The sequence below is a fragment of the Ranitomeya variabilis genome, chromosome 2 (assembly GCF_051348905.1).
Source record: "Ranitomeya variabilis isolate aRanVar5 chromosome 2, aRanVar5.hap1, whole genome shotgun sequence".
Classification (NCBI taxonomy): Eukaryota; Metazoa; Chordata; class Amphibia; order Anura; family Dendrobatidae; genus Ranitomeya; species Ranitomeya variabilis.
In genome coordinates this window covers 162423660-162438819 of record NC_135233.1, presented here as the reverse complement: position 1 = coordinate 162438819, position 15160 = coordinate 162423660, and the positions used below count along the sequence as shown (strand labels likewise).

At 45.2% G+C, this 15160-nt stretch overlaps 1 protein-coding gene and 1 non-coding gene across 3 annotated transcripts in view; both read left to right on the top strand.

Moving 5' to 3' along the window:
• The window catches only part of LOC143804732 (T-complex protein 1 subunit alpha), a 72063-nt gene that overhangs the window by 16970 nt on the left and 39933 nt on the right, over positions 1 to 15160 (top strand). For both annotated transcript variants that reach the window (XM_077283121.1, XM_077283122.1), the window contains one exon: positions 11223 to 11320. In XM_077283121.1, coding sequence (XP_077139236.1) covers positions 11223 to 11320 — 98 coding nt within the window. The remainder of the gene's footprint in view (positions 1 to 11222; positions 11321 to 15160) is intronic.
• Positions 1665 to 1798, top strand: LOC143810836 (small nucleolar RNA SNORA29). Its single transcript, XR_013223216.1, has one exon. It is a non-coding gene; the product is annotated as a small nucleolar RNA SNORA29 (small nucleolar RNA).

Sequence of the window (15160 nt, the reverse complement as noted above, 5' to 3'; positions counted from 1 at the left end):
CTGATAATATATAATGACGTCCCACCCTGGGACAAAGTAAAAAAAAATATTAACATGTGTAACAAAAAACAAATCCTAAATAAAGAACAAAAATATTGTTCCAATAAATACATTTCTTTATGTAAATAAAAAAAACAATAAAAGTACACATGCTTAGTATCACCGCGTCCATAACGACCCTACCTATAAAACTGTCCCACTAGTTAACCCCTTCAGTGAACACCATAAAAAAAGAAGCAAAAAACAATGCTTTATCATCATACCGCTGAACAAAAAGTGGATTAACACACGATCAAAAAGACGGATAAAAATAAACATGGTACCGCTGAAAACGTCATCTTGTCCCACAAAAAAAAAGCCACTATACAGCATCATCAGTGAAAAAAAAAAGTTATAGCACTCAGAATAAAGCGATGCAAAAATAATTATTTTTTTTATAAAATAGTTTTTATTGCAGAAAAGCGCCAAAACATAAAAAAAGAGATAAATGAGATATCGCTGTAATCGTACTAACCCGAAAAATAAATTCATGCATTGCTACTTTTTGTTCATTCTGCCTAACAAAAATCGGAATAAAAAGCGATCAAAAAATGTCATGTGCCCGAAAATGGTACCAATAAAAGCGTCAACTCGTCCCGCAAAAAAACAAGACCTCACATGACACTGTGGGCCAAAATATGGAAAAATTATAGCTCTCAAAATGTGGTGACGCAAAAACTATTTTTTGCAATAAAAAGCGTCTTTTAGTGTGTGACAGGTGCCAAGCATAAAAACCCACTATAAATAGTAAATCAAACCCCTTAGTTAGGGAAAAATAATAATAAAAAAAAAAGTACTTATTTCCGTTTTCCCGTTAGGGTTACTGTTGGGGCTAAAGTTAGGGTTGCGGTTAGGGTTTGTATTATGGTTGGGTTAGGGGTGTGTTGGGGTTATGGTTAGGGGTGTGTTGGGGTTAGGGGTGTGTTGGGGTTAGGGTTGGAGTTAGAATTGGGGAGTTTCCACTGTTTAGGCACATCAGGGGCTCTGCAAACGCAACATGAGGCCCACAGACCATTTCATCAAAGTCTGCATTACAAAACACCACTTCTTCCCTTCCGAGCCACGACGTGCGACCAAACAGTGGTTTACCCCCACATATGGGGTATCAGCGTATTCAGGACAAATTGGACAGCAACTTTTCCGGTCCAATTTCTCCTGTTACCCTTGGGAAAATAAAAATTTGGAGGCTAAAAAAATCATTTTTGTGGGAAAAAATTTTTTTTTTTTTATTTTCACGGCTATGTATTATAATCTTTAGTGAAACACTTGGGGGTTCAAAGTTCTCATAACACATCTAGATAAGTTCCTTTGGGGTCTAGTTTCCTATATGGGGTCACTTGTGGGGCGTTTCTACTGTTTAGGTACATCGGGGCTCTGCAAACGCAACCATTCCATCAGTCTGCATTGCAAAACGCCACTTCTTCCCTTCCGAGCTCTGCCATGCGCCCAAACGGTGGTTTTCCCCTCACATATGGGATATCGGCGTACTCTGGACAAATTGCACAAAGCTTGCAAAAGCTTTGATAAGTCGGACATTGTGTGTCTATAGGGGTGTATCAAGAGTGGTGAAACATGGGTGACTTCACATCTTATAGCTCAGGGGCTTATATTATACCTGTGTAATAACCCCCATTTTAGTACCACTTCTTCTTTTCTAAGATTAAGTGGCTATGCTAATGGGGAAGAGCAAAATCTGCTATCGTCTGAAGGGGAAAGTGCGTCTCGCCTTCTCCTATATGAAATAGCAGAACATTTTTTTGCAATCTAGACCTCTGGATGGCATCTTGGTTTCCATCTGCTACTGTTGTTTCACCATACTAATTACTAGTAGCTCTGTGTGAATGTTATGCCTCACGCTTTATAGGCTTTTGATAATATAAGATTAATTAGGCCAAACCTGTCAATATAATAAAGGGAACTTGTCACCACCGCCTTTCTTGGTTGATATGCAGCATTCCGTAATGCTGTATATAAGCCCTCAACCCGACCTGAAAGAACTGAAAAATAACTTTTCTTATACTCGCCTGCGAGGCGGTCCGGTCCACGGGGTGTTACTCTTCTTGGTCTGGCACCTCCCATCTCCTTGCGATGCTAACCTTCTGCTTCATGTGGATGATGCATCCCTGCACTATCCTCACAGCCTGCTCGGCACCGCGCTCCTGCGCTGAGGGCAGAACAAAGTACTGCAGTGCGCAGGCGCTGGGAATGGTCAGCGAGGCAAAGCGCCTGTGCACTGCTGTACTTTGCTCTGCCCTCAACAGGGCAGATAAGTAAGCTTGCGCAGGAGCACGGTGCAGCGGAGCCTGTGTAGATGATGTAGGGACGCGTCATCCGCACAAACCAAGGAGGAGGACGGCGATCATAAGATGGGAGGCGCCAGACAAAGAAGAGCGACAACCCTTGGACCGGACCACCCCGCTGGTGAGTATAAGTTATTTTTTACTCTTCGCCACGACAGCACCCTACTGGAGAGAGAGGGATCCGCCCCGCAGGAACAGGAAACCTATTGAGAAATAAATGGGGGCGGTCCGCCTCTCCTCCTCAGTTTAGGTTTCCTGTTCCTGCGGGAACGACAGGACTCTTACTGAGAAGACATACCTGGGCTTGCATGCCGCCTGCGCAGTATCCGTGAGAACGGCAGGGGCTGCGGCTCAGAAGCAGCGTCGGGGGAGTTCCGTTAGACGGCTCCCCCCTCGTCTGATGGAGCGGGCAGACGGCCGGGTCCGGGAAAGGCCGACCGGCGTCCTTCCCAGCGTGCGGTACGGCAGCAGGAGCCGGGTAAGGTGACCTTCCAGCGGCCGGCGTGGAATCCCGGGCTGCGCGTGCGCCGACCGCCGCACATACAGGCTACCCCGGAAGTGGTTCTTGGACTTCCGGGGCGCCTAGGCCGGATCCAGGGCGGGGGAGCCGGCACTGATCTGCGCATGCGCGGGGAAAAAAAAAAAAAAAAAACGTTTTGGCGCTCTATTTAAAGCGCTCACTAACGCTGAATCGGCGATGCAGAGATGTCATCCCCAGGTGCCATGGACCCTACAACCGGAGTTCCAGTACCCCCCGCCAAAGATCACGCCAGAGGATCCTCGGACACCGCTCGTAAAAGCGACGGTTCCAGAACAGGATCTCGGCCTTCTGATCCGGTATTATTTGCTTCACTGGGTGAGTTGTGAACTCTACCTATTAAGCTAACGCTGTCTCCCTATCTCTCTCTTTTCCCTTTCTCTCTCTACTTACACGCTTAGAGCAAAAAACGACAAAAAACGAAGCACAGGGAATGTGCCTTGTGTAACCAGCCCCTCCCTGACTCATACCCCAAAAAACTTTGTGAGGACTGTTTAAAAGAAACACAGGGAGCAGCAGTGTCCATTACGGACCTACGGGCCATTATTAGAGAAGAACTAAAAAATATGACCCAGGAAAAACCGCGTAGTTCTAAATCTAAAACGCCAACACTTGTGTCAGACTCCGACAGTGACCAACCGATACTGTCAGATGCCTCCCTATCATCATGTCCAGCGTCATCATCCTCATCAGAGATTGAGGGACGCTCATGTTTCCCCTTGGACAGTGTGGACAACTTGGTAAAATCTATTCGAAATACCATGGGGTGTGAGGAGTCTAAGGGTGCGCAAACCGCGCAAGAAATAATGTTCGCGGGTTTGGCAGACAGAAAGAGGAGATGTTTTCCGGTTATTCCAGCAGTGAAAACATTGATTAAAAGAGAGTGGGAGAAGCAAGATCAGAGAGGCTTTCTACCCTCAGCCTCAAAACGCAAATATCCGTTTAGTGACGAGGAGCTTCTTACTTGGACCAAAGTCCCTAAGGTCGACGCAGCTGTAGCCTCTACCTCCAAACAATCCACTCTACCTGTGGAGGATGCGGGACTATTGGTCGATCCTTTGGATCGTAAGGCTGAATCATCCCTTAAACGTTCCTGGGAAGCGGCTACAGGGATATTCAAACCTGCAGTAGCCAGCACTTGCGCGGCCCGGTCAATGATCATCTGGATTGATCAGTTAGACCAGCAAATTGAAAAGAAAAGCTCGAGGGAAAAACTAAGAGCAGCCATCCCTTTAATACGAGGAGCAGCGGCCTTTCTGGCAGACGCCTCCGCCGACTCACTCCGTTTAGCAGCAAGATCTGCGGGCCTTGTAAATAACGCAAGAAGAGCCCTATGGATGAAGAGTTGGAAAGGGGACGCGCAATCTAAGTCTAAAATATGCGCAATCCCATGTGAGGGTGAGTACCTCTTTGGTAAAACCTTAGATGAGATACTCAAAAAGGCAAAGGACAGGAAGAAAGCTTTTCCTGAAACCTCTATTCCGTTTTACAGGAGAGCCTTTAAAAGGAGGCCGTTTGGCAAAAGGAGGCAAACGGATAGGTCTACAACATGGACCCCTAAAGACGACAAGCAGAGAGGTACCATGTTTAGAAGACCCAACCCCCCAAAAGACAAATACTGAGGACATACCAGTTGGGGGCAGACTTAAATTTTTCACCACCCAATGGGAGAAGATAACATCTAGCTCGTGGGTTTTAAATATCGTCCGAGATGGAATTAAATTAAAATTCTCTCGTGTACCCCACGAGTCTTATATTATAACAACTCTCAGCTCGCCTATACAGCAACAGGCTTTAGAGCTTGAAATTCAAACCCTAATATCAAAACGGGTCCTAGTCCAAGTGCCAGTGGGACAGGAGGGTAGGGGATTCTATTCTCCCCTATTCTTAATCTCTAAGCCCGACGGTTCTTTCAGAACCATCATAAACCTTAAAAAACTCAATTCATTCATTGAAAATTATACATTTAAAATGGAGTCCATTAGGTCCACCATAAAACTCCTCTTCCCAAACTGTATGATGGGGGGCATTGATCTAAAGGATGCTTACTATCATCTCCCCATTCATAACAGATACCAAAAATTCCTCAGAGTGGCGGTAAAAATCAACAACGAGGTTCGTCACTTCCAGTATGCAGCCTTACCCTTCGGCCTCTCAACAGCGCCGAGGATCTTCACCAAGATAATGCTAGAGGTGATGGCATACCTACGCCAGAAGGAAACTTTGATTGTGCCCTATCTGGATGACTTTTTGGTAATAGGAAATTCAGTTACTCAATGTGCCGATCGTTTGGCTCACGCAATTTCCTCTCTACAGGACCTGGGCTGGATAATCAATACCGACAAATCCAGACTCACTCCGCTTTCCCGTCAGGCGTTTTTGGGGTTCCAGTTAGACTCCATATCTCAAAAGTGTCTCCTGCCGCAGGTAAAAATCCTACTGATCAGACACAAAGTCCTAGCCGCAATAACTAATCCTCGTATATCCCTGAGACAAGCTATGTCGTTACTAGGGTCTCTTATCTCTTGTATACCAGCAGTGAGATGGGCTCAACACCACACTCGAGTCCTACAACATCAAATTTTACAAGAGGATAGACGGTTATTTGGTCACCTAAATACAAAAATAACCTTATCTCAGGAGGTTTTAACTTCCTTAGAGTGGTGGCTAGACTCAAACCATTTGTTGAGTGGGGTTCCATGGGTAATAACGCCATCTCACACCATAACCACTGACGCCAGTCCTCATGGATGGGGCGCTCATATGGGGAACGATTATTGCCAGGGTTTATGGAGCAGGGAAGAAAATTGCAGCTCCTCTAACTTTAAAGAACTGAATGCTGTAAAATACGCCTTATACCATTTCCTCCCACAGATTCGGGGGAAAGACGTCAGAGTCCTGTCCGACAACACCACCACGGTGGCGTATCTAAATCGGCAAGGAGGTACGCGATCAGAGACTCTGATGTCTTCTGCTACGGAAATCTTAAATCTAGCAGAAAGTCACCTAACATCCCTTACTGCATTGCACATAAGGGGAGCAAGCAATCAGCAGGCGGACTTCTTAAGCAGACACACCCTGAGGCAAGGAGAGTGGTGTCTAAACCAGCAGATATTTCTGGACATAATATCTCTTTGGGGCCGTCCTCAGATCTCTTCGCCACAAGGAAAAACAGAAAAGTCCGGAGATTTGCTTCTCTATCTCCAGCGGATCATCCGGACATTCTGGACGCTCTCCAAGCCCCTTGGCAGTTCAGTCTGGCGTACGCGTTTCCTCCGATCATATTGCTTCCTCAAGTTATACGCAAAATCAGGGAAGAAGGGGCGAGAGTTGTACTGATAGCTCCATTCTGGCCCAAGAGACCATGGTTCTCATGGTTACAGACCATGTCGGTCTCAGATCCTTGGGTCCTCCCCTCAACGCCCAACCTTCTCTTCCAGGGTCCGTTTTTCCACCCTCAGGTGGACAATCTACACCTGACGGCCTGGAACTTGAGAGGCAGATGTTAAGATCGAGAGGATTCTCGGGGGGTTTAATTGATACGCTTCTCCATAGTAGAAAACCCTCCACCACAAAAATCTATACAAGAGTATGGAGAAAATTTTTTCAATTCCATACATCTACCGACACATCAGAAATTCCGATACATTCTATCCTGGAGTTTCTTCAAAAAGGGAGAGAACTAGGTCTAACTGTAAACACCTTGAAGGTTCATGTTTCAGCGCTAGGAGCCCTCTATGGCCATAACATCGCGGGGGATAGATGGGTATCCAGATTTATTACGGCCTGCGAAAGAATGAATCCAGTTAACATACCTAGGATTCCACCCTGGGATTTAAATTTAGTCTTACAAGCCCTAACAGACTCTCCATTCGAGCCAATAGACTCAATACCAATTAAATGTCTATCACTAAAAACGGCCCTCTTAGTAGCACTGACTTCAGCTAGGAGAATCAGTGACATCCAAGCACTCTCTATAGATCCACCTTTTTTGTTAACCTTTCAGGATAAGCTAATTCTTAAACCAGACCCTTCCTACCTGCCCAAAGTAGCAAAAAAATTCCACAGGTCACAAGAAATAATCTTGCCCACTTTCTTCAGTAATCCATCCACTCCTGAAGAACAAAAATATCACACTCTAGACGTTAAAAGAGTAGTGTTAAAATACATTGAAAAGACCAGCAGCTGGCGACAGAGTAGGGCTCTGTTTATTTCCTTCCAGGGCGTCAAGAAGGGTCATGGAGTAACAAAAAGCACCTTATCCCGGTGGATCAGAGAGGCTATCAGACTGGCTTACTCCGCGAGGAAAGAAAACCCTCCGGAAGGCATAACGGCACACTCTACCAGAGCGATGGCATCCTCCTGGGCAGAGAGGGGAGACGTCCCGATTGAAACTATATGTAAGGCGGCAACGTGGTCAAACCCTTCTACATTTTATAACCACTATAGGCTAGACCTATCGTCAACTTCTGACCTAGACTTTGGCAGGACTGTCCTCAGCACGGTGGTCCCCTCCCTAGGTGATGGTCTCTGAAAGATCTCCAGTAGGGTGCTGTCGTGGCGAAGAGTAAAAAGCCGGATTACTCACCGGTAATGCTCTTTTAGTGAGTCCACGACAGCACCCTCTTACATCCCTCCCTAGATTAATATAATGCATATTATTTGAGTAAAATCCTTTTAATCATAAGCAAATAAGTTTAAACAATGAAATAAATGATATTTGCCTAATACTGGCGGTCCTCCGGGTACTCTGAAATCAAAACTGAGGAGGAGAGGCGGACCGCCCCCATTTATTTCTCAATAGGTTTCCTGTTCCTGCGGGGCGGATCCCTCTCTCTCCAGTAGGGTGCTGTCGTGGACTCACTAAAAGAGCATTACCGGTGAGTAATCCGGCTTTTCTTCTCTTACATGTCGGGTTGGTGGTAAATATACTGCATTATAGAATGCTGTAGACAAGCCCTGAAAGGGGGTGGCCGTAACTTATATCGGCCTAACCTGGTGACAGGTTCCCTTTAACAGGCTTTATACCCTGCACTACATGAGTAGGTCATGTAGTGTATTATGTAAGTGATAAAATGATTGCATGTTCTGGTTCCCCTGGAGGACTAATAAATATTATGGAAATAACATATTGAAACCACCACAACTAAAGCAGCTCGTACAGTAAAGCTAGTGATCCTGCACAGTAAGTGTTTTAAGAAAAGAAAAAATCCTCAAAACTCTAATATACTTAATATTGCTGTTAAATGAATGTTTAAATGGGTTGTCAATAATTTGACTACTTCAATACTGATCACTTGTTCTAATAGGTCATCAATACCGGATCATTGGGGGCTGACAACCTGTTGGCAAATTCTAATTGTGTGGAGTCAGAGCTTCATGACTGTAGAGTGGCTTCTCCGTGTACTATAGCTCAGCTCTAATTCACTTCAATTCACTTCCGCTCTTTACACTCCACTCAAACTGCCCTCACTAAAGTCTCTAATGATCTAATAACAGCTAAATCCAAAAGTCATTGCTCTCTGCTGATTCTCCTGGATCTCTCTGCTGCATTTAACACTGTGGATTACCAGCTGCTTCTCACTATGCTCCGCTCCATAGGCCTTAAGGACACAGCCCTCTCCTGGTTCTCCTCCTACCTCTCTGACCACTCTTTCACTGTATCTTTTGCCGGCTCCTCTTCCTCTCCTCATCCAATTGCTATCGGGGTTCCACAGGGCTCAGTCCTAGGCCCCCTCCTCTTCTCTCTATACACGGCCCCTATTGGACAAACAATCAGCAGATTTGGGTTCCAGTATCATCTCTATGCTGATGACACCCAATTATACACTTCTTCCCCCAACATCACCCCTACCCTAATTCATAATACCAAGGATTGTCTGTCTGCTTTCTCTAACATCATGTCCTCCCTCTATCTGAAACTAAATCTCTCCAAAACGGAACTTCTTGTGTTTCTCCCTTCTACTAACCTCACTCCTTCCCAACATCGAAATTACCCTGGAGGTTTCAACCATAACTCCCAAGCAGCATGCCCGCTGTCTTGGGGTCATATTCGACACCGATCTTTCCTTTACTCCCTATATCCGATCCCTCACTCGCTCTTGTCACCTGCATCTTAAAAACATCTCCAGAATCCGACCTTTTCTCACCTTTGAAACTAAGGCCTCTTTCACACTTCAGTTGTTTGGCGTCAGTCTAAATCCGCCATTTTCCTCAAAAAACGGATCTGTTTTTTTCCCCATAGACTTGCATTAGCGACGGATTGTGACGGATGGTCGTCCGTTCCATCTGTCATGCGACGGATCCGTCAATTTGGCGGACGTCATCTAGACATTGACGGTCATAGCAACGTTTTTTGTCTGCGTTGAAATGGCGGATCGCGACGGATCCGTCGCGTCCGTCATTTCATAGAATGGCCACCTATGGGCGACGGATCCGTCGCGACCGTCATTTCGGCGGATCTGTCGCCCCAATTCGTTTTTTCAATTTTTTTCAATTGCGCATGCTCCAAAAAGTATATACAACCCCCGAGTAACAGATCCGTCAAAAAAACGGACCCGTTACATCCGTTTTTTCAACTATTGTGACGGATCCGTCGATCCGTCATTATGTCGGAAGTGACTGACGTCAAAAAACTGAAGTGTGAAAGAAGCCTAAGACTCTTACTGTCGCTCTTATTCATTCCCGTCTGGACTACTGCAACTCTCTTCTGATCGGTCTCCCTCTTACCAAACTTTCTCCTCTCCAATCCATCTTGAATGCGGCAGCCAGGGTCCTATTTCTGTCCAACTGCTTCACCTATGCCTCCATCTTGTGCCAGTCATTACACTGGCTACCCATTCGCTACAGGGTCCAGTATAAACTCATCTCTCTCACCCACAAAGCTCTCCACAGTTCTGCACCGCCTTATCTCCTCTTTCATCTCTATCGCCCTACACGTGCCCTCCGTTCTACACATGACCTAAAGCTAACATCCGCCGTAATCCGAACCTCGCACCTGTCTCCAAGACTTCTCTCGTGCTGCGCCAGCTCTCTGGAATGCACTTCCCCAGACGATCAGACTGATACCTAGCCCCGACCTATTCAAGCGCGCTTTAAAAACCCATCTCTTCAAACAAGCCTACCGCATCAACTACTCAGTAAACTAACTTTGCCCTGTTCCCTCCTTCCAAATATTACTCTGAATCTGCCCCCTACTATTCATGTCTCCACACCCTCCATGCACATGATAACTGCACTTGATACTTGACTATTGCACTTAAACACACGGGCTGATGACCGGATCATGCAGCTTTATATGAAAATCCCTATTTATTATAATTGCCAGACCTGAAATAACAAGCACTTTTCACCTCTTGTGTCCCCCCATTTCCTTGTAGATTGTAAGCTTTCGAGCAGGGACCTCAGTCCTAATGTCACTGTTTAAATTGTCTTAACTTGTATTGAATTTGTCTGTATATGTCCCCGCTTAATTGTAAAGTGCTGCGGAATATGTTGGCGCTGTATAAATAAAAATTATTATTACTTCAATAGGAGCTGAGCTGTAGTTCTTCAGTGTACAGAGCCAGATTGTCCTGCTCCGCACTCTGTGCACCCTGCTGGCACGGTCTTCCACTGATCTGATATTGATGATCTATCCTTTGGATGGGTCATAAATATCGAAGTAGTGGAAAACCTAATTTGGCTTGGATATATATTTTAACTGCTATACCAAATATTTTTTTTCCCAGACTGCCAATGTGTTTAGCTTCCCAAATGTAAAAGTCACAAGTCTTGTTGCAGTTTTCTGGGAAACCCCTGCAACACAGCTTGAGACAGTGCGAGACAACGTTCATTTACAGCAGGGGTGGGGAACCTCAGACCCGTTGGACGTTTACGGCCCTCGATGGCTTTATCTGACCCCCAGGCTGATTCCTGTGGACCGCAGTACTTGAGCAGTCAGCTTTCGATGGCCACCAGCCCATTAGTTTCCTTTCTCTGTGAGCATGCAACATTCACTACTGAATGCTTAGGCGAGGGCAGTGAAAGATCACATTCTGACTCCAGTGCCAGCGTCAGGACATACTTTGTGGGCGGAGTCGGTGCGTAATTTGTATGGCCCCGAATGACGGTATAAATATCCAAAGGGGGGCCCTTAGCAGAAAAATAAAATTATCCCCACCCCTGGTTTATAGAATTGACCTTACTGCTATCATCACAACAGTACTTTTTATTTTTATTTTTTTTATTTATTTTTTTTAAATGCAGCCTGCTAAAGCCTCGTAGGCTTAGTTATACACTTATGCATGCATTTGTATGCCTTTTTAAGTTTGTTTGCCTTTAACATAGTATCTTTCTGTACCTAGGTAATTATTGCCGCTGAGTTGCTGAAGAATGCTGATGAGCTTGTGAAACAGAAAATTCACCCCACATCCGTTATTGGAGGCTATAGTCTGGCCTGCAAGTGCGTAGCATTTATTGTAACAATAGTTTATACAGCTCCATTAATTCCACAGTGCTTTACAGACATTATCATCACTGTCCCCATTGGGGCTCATAATATAAATTCCCTATCAGTATGTCTTTAGCGTGCGGTAGGAAATTAGAGAACCTTTAGGAAACCTACACAAACGCGGGGAGAAAATACAAACTGCTTGCAGCTCTAGTCCTTGGTGGTAGATTCCCCCACCCACCCCAGGCTCTTTATTTGCAATGGCTACAGACCATGGTCTGCTTGCCAAAAGATTGGGTATAGTCAGACCTGGAGGCTCCTGGTGCTAAACAATCATTGCAAATAAACAAAACCACAGAGCTTGACTAGTCATTGTTGAAATCTGTGTTAACCCCTACAGCAAGCTGGCTTCAGCTTATATTGCAATAACCCGCTGACATTCAAACCACCTAGCCAGGGGCATGTCGTTATATTATATGGTAATACCGTTGTAAACGTTCTTATTACTAAACTAGATGGTGGCTCGATTCTAATGCATCGGGTATTCTGGAATATGTATGTAGTATATAGCACAGCCCACGCGGTATATATACTCACCTTCCGGCGGCCCCCGGATCCAGCCCAGGCCTTTAGCGATGGTCCTCGCGACGCTCTGTTCCCAGTAATGCCTTGAGGCAATAACTTGTGGTCATGTAGCGGTCTCGCGAGACCGCTACATGATCTTGAGTCATTGCCGCAATGCATTCTTGGGACCAGAGCGTCGCGAGGAGCGGGAAAAAGTGCAGCGGATGCTGGAAGGTGAGAATATAATGTGTTATTTTATTATTATTTTTTTAACATTATATGTTTTTACTATTGATGCTGCATAGGCAGCATCAATAGTAAAAAGTGAAGCAGTGTTTAAATCCCGCCCCAATATCCGCGATCTACCAGCGACCCGGGATTTCCATTCCAGAAGTTAGACAAACAGACGGAAGTACCCCTTAGACAATTATATTTATAGATTACTAGTATTGGAGATTGTCTCCAGTGCCACGTATCGGAAGTAGCAATCCTAACAGTCAATGTCGACCCCTTAACGAGCCTTGTCACATGACTTAAAATAAAAGCCAAACCAGAGAGTTACTTTTAAAAATGCTGCTCGTCAGTCCTTTCCTTCTGGTGGAACACTGCCTCGTGCTACACTAGGGACCACCTATTGGCTCCTTACTGCTCTCTTAAGTGACATCTCACAGGGTTTCTTTGGAGCACAAAGATGCCCCCATTATAGCCATGAAGACCCATCTGCACGCCGCAGTTGCTGAATTATGAAGGGGTGTTTTAAATTCTTTGGTTTCAGTTGACTGCAGCTTCAAAGTTGTTAAATTGCCATATTCATCTAACTCCAACCATGGCAGATATTGAATATATCCTGTATAATATAGATAAAACACGCATTGTATGGAGTGAGCTCAGCTCCCAAGCCTGTTCCTTATATGTGCCACTTACATCTGTTGTACAGTGGCAGTGTCAGGAAGGGGTTAATGAACTAACGTGTTGGCACCTTTGAAATTGTTCAAAAATGAATTATTTCTCACAGCAAACTATTGCAGTTAAACATGTTGAACACTTGTTTATTTCCTGTGTATTGGGACAACACAATAACACAGAGGCAAACTGGACAAAATTTCACACAAAACCCCAATAATGGGCTGGATAAAATTGTCGCCCTCAGCTTAATATTTGGTTGCACACTCTATGGAATGTTATGAACTCCGTTTTCAGGCTCCCTCTTGTGGTCACAGATGGTATTGTGTGACTTTGGTTTTTTGGCTCCCCCTGGTGGTTTGGTTTATTATCCTGCGGGTCTGCTGGATCAGCTGCCTCGTTATTCACCAGGGAGGCTCCTATTTAGCTCTGCTTCACTCCCACTTGTTGCCGGCTGTCAATGTATTCAGTGCTATTCTGATTACTCCTGATTATCTCGTTTTCTGCCTCTTCAGGATAAGCTAAGTTCTGTTTGAGTATTTTTTGCTCATCTGCCTGCAATATGATTTCTGTGTATGATGAGTCTAGTCCAGCTTGCTAACATGTGATTTCTTTTTGCTGGTAAGCTCTGGGGTACGGAGTTGCTTCCCCCGCACCGTTAGTTGGTGCGGGGGCTCGAGCAATCTCTGCGTGGATATTTTGAATAGGGTTTTTTATTGACCGCACAGTTTCCTTCCTATTTTCTGCTATCTAGTATTAGCGGGCCTCATTTGCTAAATCTGATTTCATCTCTGCGTTTGTGCTTTCCCCTTAACTCACCGTTAATATTTGTGGGGGGCTAATCTATATCTTTGGGGTCTTCCACTGAGGCAAGTGAGGACTTACTTTCCCTCCAGGAATAGTCAGTTTCTCAGGCCGTGACGAGACGTCTAGGATTTTTTAGGTAACGTTCCACGGCTGCCTATAGTTGTTTGCGGATAGGATCAGGTTGCGGTCAATCTAGTTACCACTTCCCCAGAGCTAGTAGTCTGTTCAGTTACTTAGCTAGTCCGACCTGCGATCCTTGCCACTAGGATCATAACAGTACAGCCGGCCTATAAAGTGTTAATTGCATGGCAGAAGCAGGAGAAAAGAAGCTTGGAGATTTTTTATTTATTTATTTTTTGCTGCCGTGTGTCTAGCTGCTGTGTGTCTGGCTTCTCTCCTCCTCTTAATCTTGGTGTGGCTCTGAGTTCAGCTGCTGATATGGATATCCAGAGTTTAGCCTCCAGTGTAGATCATCTTGCTGCAAGGGTACAAAGTATTCAGGATTTTGTTGTGCACAGTCCTATGTCAGAGCCTAGAATACCTATTCCGGAGTTGTTTTCTGGAGATAGATCTAGGTTCCTGAATTTTAAGAACAATTGCAAGTTGTTTCTTTCTTTGAAACCTCGTTCCTCTGGGGATTCTGTTCAGCAAGTTAAGATTATTATTTCTTTCTTGCTTGGCGATCCTCAAGATTGGGCTTTCGCATTGGCTCCAGGGGATCCTGCGTTGCTCAGTGTGGATGCGTTTTTTTCTGGCCCTTGGATTGCTCTATGAGGAACCTAATCTTGAGAACCAGGCTGAAAAAGCGTTGTTGGCCCTCAGGGGCAAGATGATGCAGAGGTAGGTGTACTGCCAGAAATTTCGGAAATGGTCGGTGCTTACTCAATGGAATGAGTGTGCCCTGGCTGCAAATTTCAGAAAAGGTCTTTCTGAAGCCATTAAGAATGTCATGGTGGGGTTCCCTACGCCTGCAGGTCTGAATGAGTCAATGACTCTGGCAATTCAGATTGATCGGCGTTTGCGGGAGCGCAAACCTGCGCACCATTTGGCGGTGTCTTCTGAACAGACACCTGAGTCTATGCAATGTGATAGAATTCTGACCAGAAGTGAACGGCAAAATTATAGACGGCAAAATGGGTTGTGCTTTTACTGTGGTGACTCAGCTCATGTTATCTCAGTATGCTCTAAGCGCACAAAAAAGATTGATAAATCTGTCACCATCGGTACTTTACAGCCTAAGTTTATTTTGTCTGTTACCCTGATTTGTTCCCTGTCATCTTACCCGGTTATGGCTTTTGTGGATTCAGGTGCTGCCCTGAGTCTGATGGATTTGTCATTTGCCAGGCGCTGTGGTTTTGTTTTGGAGCCTTTAAAATTCCCTATTCCACTAAGGGGAATTGATGCTACACCATTGGCTACGAATAAACCTCAGTACTGGACACAAGTGACCATGTGCATGACTCCTGTTCATCAGGAGGTGATTCGCTTTCTTGTATTGCATAATTTGCATGATGTTGTCGTGTTGGGCCTGCCATGGTTGCAGACTCATAATCCAGTCCTGGATTGGAAAGCAATGTC